At 48.0% G+C, this 18,539-nt stretch overlaps 1 protein-coding gene and 1 pseudogene across 2 annotated transcripts; both read right to left on the bottom strand.

The window, feature by feature from the left end:
- Positions 1-440: 440 nt before the first annotated feature.
- Positions 441-1,575, bottom strand: LOC118581962 (annotated as a pseudogene).
- Positions 1,576-4,888: 3,313 nt separating this feature from the next.
- Positions 4,889-18,515, bottom strand: Plagl2 (PLAG1 like zinc finger 2). 2 transcript variants are annotated; one of them, XM_036186084.1, is made up of 3 exons: positions 18,408-18,515; positions 12,954-13,326; positions 4,889-9,244 (listed from the first exon to the last, which is right to left on the bottom strand). In XM_036186084.1, the coding sequence occupies exons 2-3, from the start codon at positions 13,211-13,213 to the stop codon at positions 8,014-8,016; spliced, it is 1,491 nt and encodes a 496-aa protein (XP_036041977.1). In that variant the 5' UTR covers positions 13,214-13,326; positions 18,408-18,515; the 3' UTR covers positions 4,889-8,013. The 2 variants fall into 2 exon arrangements, with proteins under 2 accessions (XP_036041977.1, XP_036041978.1); XM_036186085.1 differs by lacking the exon at positions 12,954-13,326.
- Positions 18,516-18,539: the final 24 nt, after the last annotated feature.

Raw genomic sequence — 18,539 nt, 5'->3', positions numbered from 1 at the left:
TGGAGCCATGGGCTATCCCAAGTCTGGTTGACCACCAAGACCAAACGTACCCACTTCATCTTAGGCGATGAGACTCAGCGACAGTCAGCCCAGTTGTGAAGCCCAGCATATTGTAGCTTCAAAGTAGTAGTCCTCAAACAGGCACTGGTCCTTGTGAAGCCTTGTGAGTAGAAAGGCCATGTTCTACAGGCGGACCCAGGCCACCACACAATGGCAGTACAAGTCCATACATTGGGTGCCCGTTATAAGTGCAGTGGTATATGAGAATCACATGATGTTGACATAGAACAAGCATGAAGGTCACAGCCTTGGCCCTGAGTCCACTAAACATGCTGAAGAACCAGAATTCACAGGAGAGCTGACAGCAGAGCTCTGGCCTGAACATAGGTAGGTTCACAGGTAGAGGAATCCTATATAGGCACCATGTATTTGAGCAGAACTTAGCTAGACTGGAGAGAGAGCCTAGGTAGAGCCTCTGGTGACCACCTTGCAAAACCTGGTCTAGCTCTGCAGGGCCTTTGCCCCAGTAAGTAGTATTGCAAAGGGTGGGGCTACAGGTCATCTTTAATTATCTGGGCTACTCTATCAGCTTCTGGGAGGCTATGCTGTGAAAACCAGCTGAAGAAACTTCACATGGTGTCCCGGTTCCAGTGCACTAAGGCCGGGGGTTGCTGGTCTCGGTGCCAGCGGATGCGAGAGGCGATGGACACCACCCGATCTGAGGATCTGCACTCACACTCCTTCACTATCATCTCATTTTGGAAGTAGGGGTTGCTCCCAAACAGGAACTTGAACTTGCCACCTATTCTGGTGTGTCTGAGCTCCCTCGCCTCCAAATTCATCAGGTAGCCAAGCATGTCTTCATCCCTAGGACTGATCATGGTTGATAGCTTTGGGTGGTTCAGGAAGGCAGTGACCCAAAAGCCCGAATGTTTTGGATGATGACACTCCTGTGCGGGCTAGATACAACCTGCACATCCTCCCAAACCTGCGCTCTAGCCTGAGATAAGTCCCGTCAGTCTGGGAACTCATGGCCTATAGCTCCCACTGGACCGCCTCCAGAGGGTCCACCATGAGGGCCCCTAAGGCCTCCGCGACCCCCTCCACTTCTCTCCAACCTGCACAGGTTCCTCCGCGGCTACTGGGGCCCCCCTCAGTGGTCACTTCCTCGGCCTTCCCTCCAGTATCCACCTGAATCCCCCAGTCCTGCATACAGCCCTCCGGGTTCAGAACGCTGGAGGTGGGGGCCTCTCCAGTGTTTCTGGGGCAGGCAGTGTGATCCGGCGCTGGCTGCGGGGTCATAGGGCGCTGGACGCCGGGGCCAGTCTTGTTCTTGCCCAGGTAGTGGGTGCGCAGCTGGCTCCAGAACCCCAATTCCCTCACCCGCCATCTCCTGCTGAATCTCTGTATGGAGAGGCTGGGAAAGCACCAGCAGGACTGTGGTCTGTTGCAGCCGTAGGATGCTGGCAGCAGGCGGGGTCTCTTCTCTGGGGCGAGCACCACCCCTGGCACCCCCCTTGCCAGATATGATTTGCTAGGGTCCTTCCACTGCGGGGGACCGGGAAGACCACCCATGTCAAACAGAACTGGTTCCAGGTTATGTTAGTAGGGCAGGTGATGAAATGCAGGGCTGGTGTGGACTAGGCAAAAGGACAACTGGGGCAGGTATCAGGGGACAGGCCCAATCCTCAAACACGGTTAGGTTATAACCATCCATCAGCAGGGGAGGACTGTTTCCCTTACCAGGCTCTTGGCAGCTTTAGAGCAGGCAGCTAGGACACTTGCAGCCTTGCAACAGGCAGAGGGCTGCCAGATTCAAACTGGGAAGTAAAGATAAGCATAATTGTCAGGCAATCGAGCTGCTGGAAAGGAAGGCCCTAAAAGGACTGAAGGCCAGGAAAGATCTTAAATTGCTGCAAACCAGGAAGCAACCGTCACTAGGGTTCCCATAGGAGCTGGATCCTCCTGGGCTATGTCGGCTGAGATCAAGTGGACCTTGCTTCACATGGCCCAGGCTCAAGGCTCAGTGCCAGCCATTTCATAGAGGTGGATTTTAAAGGATACATACATGCTGGGCAGTGGTGACTCATGCCTTTAATCCCTACACTCAGGAGGCAGAGGCAGGCGAATCTCTTGAGTTTGAGGCCAGCCTGGTCCAGGACAGCCAGGGCTACACAGAGAAATTCTGTCTCAAAAACCGAAGGGGGGTGGGCATGGGGTGGGTATGTACAAATTGAGGTCTTGACTCAAACAAAACAACAAAGTTTGAGGCCACACTGCTCTACATACTGAGTTCCAGGCCAGTTAAGGCTATATAAAACTGCGATGGCTAATCTTGGTCACCAACTTGACACACCTGGGAACTTCAGTCTAAGAACTGCCTCCATCATACTGGCTTGTGGGCATATCAGTTGAACACTTTCTGGATCACTAATAGATGTGAATGACACAGCCCATCATGGGCGGTACACCCCTAATCAGGTGAGCCTGGGCTGTGTAAGAAAGGTGGCTGAACACTGGGGAGCAGAGGAAGCCTTGAGTGAATGTGTATTGCTTCTAAGGATCAATGCATCAGATCCACAGGAACCGGCAGAGCCTTCCTCTGGTCCCGTGTGGGGATGCTGACCAAGTTCAGAAAGCTTCAGCTTCAGCTTCCCCCTCGCAGACATTTACAGTTTGAGATTTGAGACTGCTCATCCACAGGCCTCATGCCAAGACTAGCTAGCCCTTGCTTCTCATGCTGTCCATAACAAAAGCATTGAGGTTCCAATTGCTGCAGCTGGTTTGGCTCCCTCTGAGGGAAGGCTTCTCATCAAGTGTCTGTCCTTTCTTCATTCTGATTCCCTCATCTCCGCAGTCTTCTGGAAACCTATTTCCAGGACCAAGCTGTGTATGGTCTCTCAGTTCCTGCCCTGCTTGAATTCTTACTCTAACTTCCCTCAATGATGGGTGGTAACCTAAATGACGAAATGAACCCTCTCATCCCCAAGCTGTCTTTTATCAAAACAACAGAAAGCAAACTAGGACATGGACCCAGTTGCTTTAAAAAAAAAAAAAAAAAAAAAAAAAAAAGGACTTAGTGCAGGGCCTGGGTGGAACTGCTCCTGTGCTCCACAATCCTTCAAGTGTGGCTGCATTCCTGTGATCTCAGCTCCCAAACTATGGAGGTCAGTACACCAAATGCCTCCATCTCTGCCTACGTGTCCCCACAACATCCTCTAGAAAGTCTTCAGCCTTGTCCTGTCAAAGACACCACAGCTCCTTCATCTGAACCCCCTAGTCCAGTGGTTCTCAACCTAATGCTGTGACCCTTTAGTAATCTTGCCACTGTATGACTCATAATGTAAATAGCTGATATGCAGGATATCTGGTATTCAACAACCCTTATGAAAGGATTGTTCAACCCACAGGTTGAGAACCCCCACCCACCTCCGTCCTTGACTTCTCCTAGATTGAATCCCTTGGGGTCCTAGATGGGTTTCTGACCCACTGGGGTGGGCAGTGGATACTTGTCAAGGGAGAAGCTAAAGTAAAGGATCAGCCCCCTGCCTCTGTGTACCAAACATCTGCATATTGATTCTTCCTGGCCCCATAGCATCTTGGGCTAAACTCCAAGTAACTGTTTGGCTTTGGACACTGGCTCCTAGATGGGAAGATCTCAGTACAAGGGGTGGGGCCTGGGATGGTGATGACAATCTGTTAAGAGACAGGCCAAGCAAGTATCAGGTGAGCCCACCTCAGCCTGGAAGCAACTGTCTAAACAGTGTTTGAACACGGGGTAAAGCTGGGTCCTAGCTGTCAAATGTGTGCACCTTGGGGAGCCTAAAAAGGGTTCTCTTCCTGTCAACTTCATGAAGACATCCAGAATCACTATCCACTACAGGATTCCAAGGGTGTGCTGTTGTTGGGCCTGAGGACAATCACAGCTGCACAAGAGGGCCAGAGAATTAGGAATGCTGAGATTGGACATGATTGAGCCTCTGCTTCAAAACAAATGTGAAGACTGCACTACCTGACATTTTCAGTTACCTAACATCTCAGTGTTTAGAGCCCATTAGACTCTCACATCCAGTGTGAGTTAATACAATGAAGTACTTTCCTCAAAGACACTCAATTGAGATCCACTGTTTACCCCACCCTCACCAGCATCACCTTGGATGATGATGCCTGCAGATTCCCTTCCTCACAATCTCAGGCTCACTCCAACCCTTCCCCAATAAGCAGGTTTGAAACTGCAAAGCACATCATTCAGAAGTTTTTAATAAACAACTTCATTATAAAAACTTTTTTGAAAATTAATTCTGTAAAACATTGAAAAATCTACTTTAACAAAGATATGCCCTGTGCATTTTCTAATGGCACTTATATTTTACAATTAAAAACCTTGTTTTATATAAAGCCAAAAATACTCCAAGAGGTTATTCACTGTGTTTACAAAGTGCTAAAAGGTTTTTGTCTTGTAATTTTTCTTTAAATAATCTGGCATTAAGAAAGAGTGGCTCCAAAGCTTCAACCAACTGGGAGTGAGAAAAGGGTGTGAAGTAGTACTCAGGAATTCTAGTGCCAGACACGCAGAGGTTGCGCACGGGAGAACTGGCAGATGACGCTAGGCAACACCTGAAGCAAGTTGATAGGAACAACTCCACACAGTTCAAGATTACACAGTGAACACCCTTTCCACACCACAGACCCCACTCTCCAGTGGTGAAAGCCACAGCCACTTCCTTCCACAGCAGGTTCAGAGCTCCAGGAGAGGCCAGGGTGAGGTCCCAGAGAAATCTGGACTTTTCTGGCCAACACCTGCCTAAGGCAAAGTTTCTTATTACATAAATATCCTTGTTAAAAAGCAAAATATTGATCCTGTATAATACAACCTGTTTTGTTTTTTTTTTTGTTTGTTTTTTGTTTTTTGTTTTTGTTTTTTTTTTAATTCGTGGAGAAGGGGTGGGGAAAATAGCTACCAAAAAGGGATGGGAAACTTAAAGGCTACTAAGGGAGGTTTAGGGAGATTTCAACTTAGGATAATATCTACGAACAAAAGCAATCACACCTGCTTCCCCAGATTTGCATTAACAAAACACCATGTAAAGTCGGGGAGAGACACACTGGTGCGCCCTTCCCTGCCTCCCACCTGTTTAAGACGGTGCTAGGATCCTCTGAGCCGACACCTGGGCATGCTAGTCCCTGGCCCCAGGACAGTCTCAACTCTGACAAGCTGCTGTGCAGGCTGAGGGGCGGTTGTCCCCTGTGTCATCAGTGCATTGCTGACAGGCTAGAGTACGTGGCAAGGAAAGGGGACATCATTCTTTTCTGGTCCCTGATTGGTCTGTGCCACATGCCATGGCTCCTGTCCTGGGCAGATGCCCCTCTGGCTCTCTTGGCCTCATAAGGGGTACTTCAATGAGTTTGGGCACCGAGTACAGAATAAATCATTCTTATCCTTTTAACAACTGGCCAAAAAGGCTCTTTTAGGTGGTAGGTTGGGGAAAGGTTTAAGAAACTGCAGGGTGGTTTGTGGTCCAAACAAGTGAAGGCAGATAACCAGCAAAGTTCACAGTGATAGGAAAATTCCTTAGAATGAGGACACTGGAAAAGTCGAGGAACAGAGAGGATGGATGAGGAAAGGCAAGGAGAAAAGACTGGAGGTGGGAACAAAGCCCCAGTTACAAGATTTACAATAGGTGCTCTGCTGTCCTATAAGCACCAAGGGAGGGACAAGCTCAGGAGGATAGGGCTCCTCAAACAGCCCGTGCACTATACTCTGGGGCTGGAGGCTACTGGTTTCTGGAAATGAGGCAATAGGGAGGTGGCAGGCAAAGGGAGAAGGGCCTGGGTCTAGTGAAGACCAAACACAAGGAAACAGCAGCAGCGAGTTCCACTTGGATTCTCACATGCCATTTCCTGTAATACGAGTCCCAACAACATGCATAGCATGCAGGAGATGGTTGCGTACCAAGGCAGACGCTTTTAAAAATAAACCTTAATTAGTCCCTGGGACTCACTGAAACTAATCTTTAGAAGCAAATCACCTAGTCTGATTCCAATCCTGTCAGACATACTTATATCCAGTTTTGTTTTGTTTTTTGTTTTTTGTTTTTTTGTTTTGTTTTAAAAGGTATTCCAAGCTACCTTGCTTAAATCAAAACATCTTATTCACTCCACATTGCTTCCAAACAAGGGCCAGGGAGTTAAATCTGAAGGCTTTCACCTCAAACAAGGAGTACTGGCCTGGGCTGAAGCAAGAGTCCAGGTCTTGGACCTGCACAGTTCCCAATGATAAACTGAAGTGAATCTAGACAGAGGGGAGGGCAGGGAAGAACTGGTGGGAGATTGAGGCAGTTCCTAGGTAGTCTGTCCTGAAACCCTAGTGGAGAAGCCAGCAAAAGGCACCACTAACAGAAGTGCCCAGGCTGCTGGCTACATCTGTAGGAGTTAACAGCAAAGAGGTAGAAGTGTGTTTCTGAATCAGAGAGGTGTCTCAAAAGGTTCCACAATGGTGGTCCCTGAGCTGCCTCCCTTCCATGCATGGGAAAGCCCATACAGAACCGAGATGAAATGGGTTAGGGTCTGTGCTGTCTGTGGCAGGGAGCCCCAAGTCAGCAGAAAAACTAACAACTTCTTTCAAGAAACATTGCTAGCTACTAAGGGCAACTGAGGGGACCATGACAGGTGGAAGGTCCTCAATGGAGAGCAAAGAAGACAATGAATGCACAGTGCCCAGAGTCCATGGGGACTGCAAAGCAGGGAAGGCAGAAGGGACACTGTAGGTAAGAACATTTTGGTATGAGAGGCAACAATGATTGGATAGATTAGGACTCAACTATCTGCCCAATCCTAACTTTCTAGAAACTCTTCTGACAGTTCCATTATGTCCTGGAAGGACAAGCAGGAGGAAACAAACCAAGGGTGAATTCCCTCTTTGCTATCCAGCCCAGAGCCCAGAACCTCTCCTTCTAAGACAAATAACAACAGCTCATGATGTCCAGGGTGGGGCTGGGGATTGGGGAAATGGTAGATATTGGTGCCTTTCATTTCTTCCCCTCTCCAGTTCAGGAGGACGAAGGTGTCATGATGTACTTGGAGAAAACAAAATTGCAGACCTGTGAGAAAGCTGCTCCAATCTTCTTGCCTATCTCCTGTGGACACTGCCATGGAAGGCAGGAATAGAAGCAGTCATGGAGGATGGCAGAAACTGAAGCAGTCCAAAGTCAGTTTATTTCCCCACGGGGGAAAAAATGTGACCTCAAGTGAAGAGAAGTCAGCAAGACCCGACTCCGCCTTGTAAACAGGGCTCCAGTTAACACCAGGTACCTAGTGGTTCAGGCTGGTGGCAACTGAAATGGACTGGTGGGAATGGATTCACGGTGTGTAAACAGTGTTCACTGCAATGACTCTAAGGCTAACAGTGTGGCAAGGGAGGTGAAATGGTGTGTCTGAGGAGAAAGTGTAAACGGTACCGTTGCTGGACAACACTGACTGAAATAGAGCTGCTGGTAGAGTAGGGATGGGATTGCTGAGAATAGAGGCCCTCTTTCCTGCCTGGTAGCTGAAAGCAGGTAATAGTCAAGAGACCTCCCACAGTAGGGACTCAACAACCAACTGCTGGAGGGTCTGCAGGCTGGGACCAGAAGGCGGGCTTCTTAAGCTATTTCTCTTGAGGTCATACAAGGTGAAACCCTCTGTCTCCAAGAGGCTTCCCCTTCTCCAGATTGAAGGTGGTTCTGACACTGTGGAGAGGCAGAGGGCTAAAAATAGCTCCCAGTTCAGATCAAAAAATAAAAGTAAAAATACCTGAAAGTCCTATGATAGATTGTTCACGGGGCTGGGTTCAAGGATCCCTCTAGATTTATGCTGGAGACTGAACCCCCAAACCAAGTGCTCCATATAGAGACTGGAATTTTCTTTTTGAACCCAGCTCTGAAAGCTCAGCTGCCGTCATGGGGGAGGTGGATGGGATGGGTACTTAGGCTCCCTTGCAGGACCAAAAGACTGAGTGGAGGACCTCCGTGGGGGCTACTGGAATGCTTGGTGGAAACGAGGCAGGGTGGTAGTACTCAGGCCAGAGGTGAAGACAGGAGGCAAGGAGTGCAGAGGCCCAAAGTTCAGGGGTCCCCCAGCTCCAGGGGAATCTTGAGGCTGAGCTTGCAGAGTGGTGAGCAGAGGCTGTGCCTCAGCTTGGGAGTAACCCATGACCAAGCCTCCTGTGGCCCCTGGCGGGTTACATGGGGGTAGGTTGAGTGGAAGAAAGCCCAGTAAATGAGAGAAGTCCATATTAGCAGCGCAGAGGGCCTCAGAGAGGTTGGCGGGACTCTTGGTGAGCAGGGCTTCATCTAGGAGGGCTGCAGCTGCCGCCGGCTGAGGTGAGGCGGGCTGGGGTTCAGCTGATGAGAGAGACAGACTTCCAGGAAGCTCTGCCAGAAAACTATCCACCTCCACTTTGGGCAGTTTATCAGGCAAGTATGAGGTAGATCCAAGCTGGTATTTTGGAGGGAGCTGAGCTGAGGAGGAGATAGGAGAAGATTCCAGAGGGTAACTCATACCCATGGGCAGCGTGTTGTGCACCAGGGAGTGTGGCACGCCCGCGCTGGGCATGGTAGGGATGTGGGCACCATACATACCCATGGGCAACATGCCAGGGAAGGCCTTGGCCCCCATTACGTCCCGAGAGGCCATGCAGAGCACAGGGCTCAGCTCTTCCTTTACACTGACTGCGGAGCTACAGCTGAGTAAGCCTAACATATCCACTGGCTCTGTCTTGATCTTGAGCAGCTCCTGTGAGTGGCTCTTCTTGACATGCCGTGTCAGGTGATCCTTGCGGCCAAACCTCTGGGCACAGTACTGGCACAGGAAGTCTTTACGACCAGTGTGCACCACTAGGTGCCGTCGAACATCCTTCCGAGTATAGAACCGCCGGTCACAATGATCACAAGGGTGCTTCTTCTCCTTAGCACCTCCTGCTACCCGGCGTGAGTGAGCTTTCAGGTGCTCCAATAGGGCCTGGGTACTCTCAAAGGTCTGCAGGCACACCTTGCAGCTGAGATCACCACTGCTGGCAGCATGCATAGCCAGGTGACGGCGGTACCCCAGCTTTGTATTGTAATTCTTACCGCACTCAGAGCAGTGGAGGGCCTCCTTGTTGGGGTCGTGGGTCTGCAAGTGGTTCCGCAGATGGTCCTTTCGGTGAAACATCTTGTCACAGTACATGCACTGGTGGGGTTTCTGGGCCGAGTGGGTGGCCATGTGCCTGTGGGTAGGGATGGAAGATGGGTAGAAAGCTGAAAGAGGAAAGTTCAAAAGGGCTAACTAGACAACCAGATGTCTATGAACAGGAAACTATATATAAAAACTTCAATAAAACAATGCAACAGAACACCATATCGACTATATTCTACCAACATCCCTACAAAATATGTTTGCATTGCCATTCTTAGCAGCATTGGTTTTAGTAGCAAAAAAAGTCAAGAAAATCTGAATTTACTAATAGGGAACTGGTTATACAATTGCTAAGTCTGTAATCTAACTCTGGTATTTAAAAGGTGAGCTTTATATGTACCTTCAAGCTTCTTAGAGACATTAAGAGGAAAAAGTGGGGGGGGGGGCACTGGTGCATGCCTTTAATCTGAACATTTGGGAAGAAGAGGTAGGCAGATCTCTGAGTTTAAGGTCAGCCTGTTCTACAAAGCATGTTCAGGGCAGTCAAGGCTATACAGAGAGAAATTCTGTCTTGAAAGAAATTTAAAAAAAAAAGGAGGAAAAATCAATAGTACACAAAGAATGGTATTTGCTAAATAAAAAATAATGTATTGCTTGTATGTGCTTGCAATAAGAACCAGACATCACTGGGAGCCTACAGAGGTGGGGAGTGGGGGCCAAAAATCAGAGTTTATAAATGGACTTGATGGAGAACTTCCATTGTAAGCCATTTATTTATTTATTTATCTATCTATCTATTTATTTATTTAGGCTTATTTATTTATTATGTATACAGTATTCTGTCTGCATGTATCCCTGCGGACCAGAAGAAGGCACCAGATCTCATTCCAAGTAGTTATCAGCCACCATGTGGTTGCTAGGAATTGAACTCAGGACCTTTGGAAGAGCAGCCAGTGCTCTTAACCGCTGAGCCATCTCTCTAGCCCTTGTAAGCCTTTTAATACCTCCTGAATTCTGAGTCATATGAATGATTTCCTCTTCAAAAGTTTACATTTAATTTTTTTAAATGTTATAATAAAGGGGAAAATGAAATATGAAATGTAAACTTCCTGATCTGTAACAAGTTCCCAAGATATACAAAGACAAGCCAAAAAAGGAAGTTCAATAGTGCACATAATACAACCCCCTTTGAAAACCAAAAGGAGAATACACATGAATGTCTCAAGGATTCATAAGAAATGAATCCCACCAGCTGCCTTTGGGAGAGAAATAGCGGTGATGAGTATGAGAACACTTCATTTTTTACTACAGGCCTTTTGTATCATTTCAACTGCTTAGTTCCTCATTGTCCCTTAGTTCACGTGTCTCCTGTCTGATTGGAAAACAGCCCAGAGTCCAGGAACTGGATCCATAGTTTCATATACCTTCAGAATAAACTCACCAAGACTTTAAGGCCTACCATTTGCCAAACTGTGGGTGAGTTGTCATTAACAACATTCTCCAGTTAAGGACAGGAAGCACCAGGTAGCCCCACCCATCAGTCAATGGTAGAGGCTGTATTTAAACACTAACCCTCTTGAGATAGCACATCATAGCTGTGTTTAGTACCCCATGACCTTTTCTATATAGAGAATCACCTTGTGTTACGTATGTGCATTCATATTTATGGGGTTATTATCAACCTCCTGGCATACTGACAGGATGGCACATTAGAGGCAGTGCTGAAGGACTCAGTCTGTTTCCTTCATTTTGCAGGTAGAAAACTAATGCCTAAAGAAGTCCAGACACACACTGAAGATCCTATGTCAGGGCTCTTACCTCTTGGACTAGGATTTTTCTATCAGCCTCCCACTGGTACTCAGACCACCACAAAAAAGTCCAAGAGGATGTCCCTGACTAGGGTCCCCTAAGAATCAACACATTCCTAGGTCCACACAACCCCTGATACCTATCTTGGTTCCTTCCTACCAACTGTTTTCCAGATAAGGAACTAAGGCTTTCTGTGGTCATCTCACTGTATTTATGGGTTTGTTGTCTGTCTTCACTATTGAGAAAGGATACTCAAAAGTTTTTACTATGTGTAAAAAGCAAACAAATAGATAGCCCTTCCACCCTTCTTACTCACTATCCTGCCCCTAACAATGAGCACTATTTGTGGCACATAGCAGATTAATAAATAATAGATAAATGGCTAGATGCACCAGGTTAGTCTACCTCATTTGATCAGGGCAAGTTTACTGGCAAGGCGGGGATCAAGTAAATATAGACGGCTCTTCTCAGGTCCTTTCCCTAACAGAGCTGCTCTCATCTGCCATAACAAGGGCTTTCACATTCTCTTTCACTTTAAGTAAGGGTTCCTGAGCTTACAAATTTCAGGAAAGGAGCTGACCCACAGAGCAGCAGGGACTCTACAGAAAGAGAAACACCATCTGATTAGCAGGCTGAGTCAGCAGCAGCAGCACTGCAGGACCAATACTCTGACCCTGGCTAAGTCACAAGAGCCCTAGCTGTAGAATGGACACATTAGACCAGAGGATCTGATCTTCTTGTCCTTCCAAACTTTGAAGACCAATTTCTAACTTCTGGCTAAGATTCTGATAATTTACCTGACAGGAATGGAGAAAGTACTGAAAAAAATGTTAAATCTAATTTGTTCATAGCTGCCTTACACTATACTCATCAGATTCTACTGTCTCAATAAAAATACCACCATTTTTGATGAGGAAGGAATTTTCAGAATTCTAGGCTAACCTGGGCTACATAAGGAACTCCTGTTTCAAAACAGACAAACACTAATTTTGTTTGTTTGCTGTTAAAAAAAAATTGGGGGGAGGGTTTCAAGACGTATCCTTGGCTGTCCTGGAACTAACTCTGTAGACCAGGCTGACCTCAAACTCAAGAGACCCATCTACCTCTGCCCCCCAAATGCTGGGATTAAAGGCATTCGCCACCACCGCCCAGCTTAATTTTTTTTTTTATTACATTATTTTGTGTGCTGTGGATATCGCTCTGTGTAAATAAAATTCTGATTGGCCAGTGGCCAGGCAGGAAGTATAGGCGGGACAAGAGAGAAGAGAATTCTGGGAAGTAGAAGGCTGGGGAGAGACACCGCCAGCTGCCGCCATGAGAAGCAACGTGTAAAGACACTGGTAAGCCACAAGCCATGTGGCAAAGTATAGACTAACAGAAATGGGTTAATTTAAGATAAAAGAAGCAGATAACAAGCAGCCTGCCACGGCCATACAGTTTGTAAGCAATGTAAGTTTCTGTGTGCTTTCTTGGTTGGGTCTGAGCGACTGTGGGACTGGCGGGTAAGAGAGATTTGTCCTGACTGGGCCAGGCAGGAAAACTCCAACTACATTTTGTGTGTACATGTATGTGTTTAGGGGCCAGAGACAACTTGCAGATGTCAGTTCTCTCCTTCTACCATGTGGGTCCCAGGGACTGAACTTAGATTGTTAGGCTTGGCAGCAAGCACTCCAACCCACTGAGCTAGCTCAATGGGCCCTAAGTGGTTTGTTTTGAAACAGTCTCACTCTGTAGCCCAAGCTGGCTTTGAACTGGTGTGATTCTTCTGCTTCAGCTTTATAAGTGCCAGAATTACAGGCATGTGCCTCCATGCCCAGCTAAACACTATTATTACTTAGTAGTGACTTCAAATGGTTAGAGTTCAGAGTACATTTACAGGACAATTTCGTCTTTTACTCTTTTGCTACCAATAAAGACCCACACTCAGCTGAGTCTCTGGTTCTGACCTCTGGAAAGCTGGGGGCTAAAAGAGGTATGGGAGTGTCACCTACCTATACAGCTTGTATTTGGAGGCAAAAGCCTTGCCACAGTGCAGCTGAGGGCAGCTATACGGTCTCTGCTCCGGATGGGGAAGGCTATGAGGCCTTAGCTTCTCCCCATTTGAGAAAGGTGTCCCCGAGATTTCACATTGGCACTTCACTTGACTCTCTGCCTCCCGGCCCCGAGGCCTGGGAACTAGTTTCCAGCCCACTTCCTCCTCCTGCTTTGCATCTTGAATCCAGGGAGGGACGCTGGTGAAAAATGTGGTCATGGCAAGGCTAATGGCAGAGGGCCATGTTATTCAGAAAGCCTCCCCATCAGTTCACATAGGCTCTCTGCTCGGTCACAGCCTCCAACGCAGCCTTCAGAAAACAGTCTCTTCACCTGAAACAGAGTACCTGGTGTTAGGAAGCCCCATACCAAGAGCACACAGGCTCTGCAGACAGCTCCCAAGCCTACTCCCAGCCTTCTCCTCCCACTCACTAGTAGTGTGACTTTCAAACAAGCACTTGCTTCCCTGAACTGCTTCCTTATTTACAAAACAGACACAACCTCCAAAATCATGTTTTAGAGGTCAATATGTATAAAGCTTCCATTGGTACTTGGTGCTTGCCAGTGCTCATCGGGTTATTACTTAGTAACTCTAGACTAGAAGAGACAAGGTAATCTGAGGAACTAAAGCTCAAAGCACTAAACTTTCTCTTCGTTTTTACATCCCTCCCTCAAAGGTTAGATAGCTTTCCTTCTCCTCCTCCTCCTCCTCCCCCTACTTCCCTCCACCTGCTGTTATTCCCCTCACCAGAGGTGCTAAGGAACAATAAAATATCCAAAAGGCAACAGAGAGTTAGAACCTTTCCATAGGAAATTCAGACCCAAGAGCCAGGCCCTGTGCCACATGCATTTCTTAGCAGAGCACTGACATCAGGAGGTTCCTTCTGGAGAAGCAACAGTAGCCTCCAAGAATTTTCCCTAAACTACTGCCAGTCCCACCCTGACCTCCAACACCTTTCTGGATCTTTTGTTCTCCATGGTTTTTTGTTTTCTTTTAATCCATAAAAACCCAAAGTGCTGGGTGATTCATCCTACAGATTCAGAGGGCACACATGCAATTCTCTACTAGGACAGATAACATTCTTGATTCGAATGTAAGTCTTCTCCATCTGACGATACTCTGAGGGATCCTTCTGTATCTCTTTCATTTCCATATACCTAACATCTAGAGAAGGAACCTCAATTTCCTTTTAGATGAGTAAATTACTCGTGAAACTCAAGTTGATTCTCAGGAGCTTAACTTATAGCCAGAAGTTCTAGTTTAAACTGAGTTCACCACCCTCCAGAGAAAGGAGCCAAAACTTGAAATCTGATCTTCCCCTTTGTTGGTGAAAGTGGTGTAGTAAGGAGAGGAAGACAGAGCAACAGTAACACGACCCCTTCCTGACACCAACTCAAGAGACAATCCCAAACTTCAGTCATGAGGATGTTCCATGTAGAGAACAATGATGGTGTATCTGGGGATTGGCTACAAGACTCTGGGGAGAGCTTCAACTGCACAAACTAGCTGTGGACCATGGAATGCTTGCTCAGCTAATTAGCACCTGCTGCTTACAGTGACCATTCATCCAACAGACTGGCCATGAACGAGATGATAGTATCAGCGGGTTCATGCCCCAGAGAGCTTTGCTCATCATAACATGAGCTACATCCTGTTCAGGAACCATTCCTTTTGTTGAAGAAACATTGCAATGTAATATGACAAACATTTCTCCATCACCAATGGGGATTTGCCTAGAATCATCTGCACAAAAGTGGCAATATTTTATACTAATCATGTAATGGGAAGGGCAAGAGATTACTGAAAACTAGACTCACTTGAGTTATCCTGGCACATCTCTGGCATATCTGCCTGCTCTCTATACACCTCAAACGCCTCCACCAATGGCTGGCTTTCATTGTTCAAATTCCCCCCTTCTGCACAAGGTGGAATTACCTGTTTATAATACCAGCGATTACTATGTACCTTGGAACTGGATCGAGTGAGCTCCAAGTATGTATGTCTAGTTTAGAGAGAATTCCCCATACCTTCAAAGTCAAATTCTGCTCCCACTTCCTATCTAAATCATGCATCTTAGCCTTTGGAAGTTGGGAATGGCAGCTAGAGGAAAGCAAGTCACATCACTCTAGCTGATGTGAGGGAGCCTAGCTCTGGAAATTCCGCACAAACTCAGAAAGAGAATGGTACATCCCCCACCTCCCACACGTCCACCTCATCTGTTCTGTTGAACATGCACAAACAAGACACAGCAGTTTAGCTACTGAAAGAGTGAGTAATGGGCTTCTAGGAAACAGGCTGCTAGTGGCTAAGAAGAGCTCACAAGGATGCCCAGATAGAACCACAGGAGGAAGGAGGGAACCATGTGCTCTACTTGATCAGCATTCATGAGGTTATGGCTTTAGAAGAGCCAACACCTTGATCCTACTCACCTAGGCCTCGGAAAAAGCACAGCAAGATCCTTACCTACAATCAGTGGCCACCGTAGCCACAGTTGCTGGTGTTACCTAGGAATTTTTTGGGGATCTAGTCTCACTTTCTCTGTGTTCTTTGTCTGCATACTCCTCTGTTCCAGAAAAATTCCTGGGTTTGATTCATACAATCAGACCTATTCCTTCAGTCTTTTCTGTCAAAACTGTGAAAGAATTTTGCTTCTCTTTCAAAGCTGTTCTTCTAGTCTCATAGTCTAACCGTAGCTATGGAGAAGCTGACAGAACCTGTTTCCATAAAACAAACACAATCCCTCCCAGTTACTGGTATAAGTCAGTGTATTTTCAGCCCAAGACTCTTCTGGCCTCTGATCTGAAGGGGGAGGCAGCACGGAAAGAACCTTGGACTTGCTATCAGAAGAGCCACCACTCACTGGCTGTGAAACCACAGGCAGGTTTCTTCACTTCTCTGAACCTCACTCTCCTCAATTTCTGAAAGAGATTCATTCTCTTAACCTGCAAATATTTTCTAGAGGATGAAGTGAAATGGTACTGTTGAGAGTGACATGAAACGTGGAAACACGAAGCCCATGAGGGCAATATTGCTGCTGCCACTTCAGCAGTGCCAAGTATAACTTCTCTCTCCCTTAGTGTTATTTCTCATGCCTCAAAGTCAGTTTCCTTCCCTTCCCAACATCTCAGAACTCAGCCTTCCTCTTTCCCCTCACTGTTAAGCCTCAGCACAAGCCCTTTACCTTCCTCCAGCACATCTCCTTGGCCAGAGTTTTCTCTTGACTGGATGGTTACTTTATTACACCCTCTTCTATTATTAAAGCTCCGTACCCAAAGTAAGAATGCTTGCTCAATACTCTGCGTGGCCTTTGGAAGCTCCGGTCTGTCTTCTGTAGTACTGTGATGTAGGCTGTCCTCTGATGAAACTATAGTTTTATGGTGTTACATCATCTCTATAGAAACTGCGTTCTTTCTCCATTATTAGCCTGTTTCCTCATCTGTAAAGCTAAAAATACTTACCTCACAGTCTGGTTGTAAGGATTATTTTAGTCAGGTATGCAAAAAGCTCAGCATTGGGTTTGGCCTGCTCAAAGCGCCCAGCAAAAGGAAGCTATTATCTTGGTCTTTGCACTGAATTTTGTGTTCCCATCTTCAGCTGCCACAGTCCAGTTCTCCCAACTCTCCCCATCAAACAATGTTGAGCTAGCCAGCAGTCTCTACAGCAAGGAAAGGGTTAATCTCTGAGTGTTCTTAACTAAAGAGACCACAGAGGATTAACAGCTCCACTTCAGTGACTACCCTAAAATAGCTTTTATCCCTCCTGCCCAAGAGCTACTTGGGGATCTGAAGAACTCAATTCAACACCTGCCTAGGAGGAAACCTACCCAGAAAGGTTCTTGGAGGTGGAATCTTCCCTCAAAAGAACTTAAAATAGCAACTGGGAAATTATAAATAGCATCAGAAGGGAAAACAAAACAGGCCTTGACCTGGGTAACAGAAACAAACCCAAAGGCACACTGGTCGGCTGGAAAACAGCAAGAAGGGAAGGAGGAATGGAAATAGCTGCCCACTTCTTGAGGCCAGCACACACACAACACTCCGGAATGGTGGGAGAATTAAATTACAGGGAGGCCTGAGAGTCTCATTGACTTGCATCATTCCAAGAAACATCAAACAGGATTAACAGGGGTAGGATTTACTCCCGGGCTGCTAGTTCTCCTGTCAGTGTAGATGGGCCTCTTTGGAGTCCCTTTGATTCCTCATTTCCTCAGATTCCTGCTGCCTCCCACCTCTGGGGAGGCCTTGAGCAAATGGCTGCAACTCGCTCCTCACTTTCACCTACACGCTCCCCCACCCCAACTCAGCCGCCTTTCCTGGAGACAAGAAGGTTAGAAACCCAAGGCCAGACTTATCACGGCTCCGTGCTGACAGGTGGAAAAACACACAAGCCAGAAGTAGGGGTTGGCTTGTAGGTGAAAGCACCATCTCGCCGCCGCCGCCGCCGCAGCCAGGACCCCTTCCCCTTCTGTCCCAAGGTAGTCCACAGCACCGAGCTGGAGTCGTAGGGGTACAGTCTGACCCTCAGGCCAGCCGCTACATCACCCCCATTTTGTGGTGTGGAATGTTAAATTCCCCTTACGATTGGAAGGTGGGAATGGAGAATGGGGAGAAAAGATGAGAATTCAGAAAGAAGCCCAGATAGGGTCTCAGAGATGGGAAGAGCAAGCATGCACGGTAAAGAATCATGAACACACTATTTGGGTCTCCAAGAGACCACCCCGAGAAAGAGGTAGGGAGGTTCTAAAGGTCGGAAGAGGCTGGGGGGGGGGGGGGTTGCTGAAGACTCGAGCGAGTTTCCAGAAAGTCTAGAAATGAGACCCTCCCGATGGAAAAAAGTTTACTCAATATGGTCACCGGGGAAACGACTACAGGTAGGACCTTATTTGGGGTTCTTCATTCGGACCGAGGTATTGGAGGGAAGCCTCAAAGTAAGTTTATGAAAGTCTGGAAAACGAAAGAGCGGAGAGAGGACTATTTGGAGCAGGAAAGGGGGTTATGTGGGTCGGGGTAGGCGTGTCCGAGGGAGGGAGCAGGTGCAGCTTATCTATGCCCCCCAGACCGCGATCCCAAGGAAGGACAGCAGCGTGTTATCTGGGTCTCCAGGGAGTCGGGGGGGGGGTCGACAGTGGGGGACCCTCAGGGCTGAGTCTCCAAGTCTAGGAACGGAGTGAGCCTAAGGGCTTCTTCCGGTCCCCCAGGCACAAGTCTGAGGTCCGGGGAGCGTTTTCGTCACCACAGGGCCTATCCGGGGGCCCGGCTGGCGCAGAGGGGGCCCCCAGTCAGGGGTGTGGGCGACCGCGCTGGGCGGCCCGTGGTGAGGGGCGCCGCCGCTCCGAGTGCCGGGCGTGTAGGCACAGCGCGACGGCCTCCCGCCCCGCTCCCCACCATCCCCCAGGACCCTCGCCGGCACTCACTGCGCTCGGGACCCCGCGCTGCGGGCCGGGCCGCGCTCGGGCTCCGCCAGGCCCGCTCAGGCCCCGGTAGTGGCGGCGGTCGGGCCATTGTGCGGTGCATTGTGGGAGCCGCGCGAGCGGGCGCTCGGGTCG

Source organism: Onychomys torridus, chromosome 4, assembly GCF_903995425.1.
Source record: "Onychomys torridus chromosome 4, mOncTor1.1, whole genome shotgun sequence".
Taxonomy (NCBI): domain Eukaryota; kingdom Metazoa; phylum Chordata; class Mammalia; order Rodentia; family Cricetidae; genus Onychomys; species Onychomys torridus.
The sequence above is the reverse complement of the archived record's forward strand: the minus strand, read 5'-3'. Positions and strand labels throughout refer to the sequence as shown.

What these genes read in the sequence shown, in the direction of transcription:
- Plagl2 (XM_036186084.1), bottom strand. Translation starts at nt 13,213, where the DNA reads ATGACCACATTTTTCACCAGCGTCCCTCCCTGGATTCAAGATGCAAAG. An exon ending in TCCAAATACAAGCTGTATAG is followed by an intron (nt 9,245 to 12,953) that starts GTAGGTGACACT and finishes CCCTACCCACAG; the next exon opens with GCACATGGCCACCCACTCGG.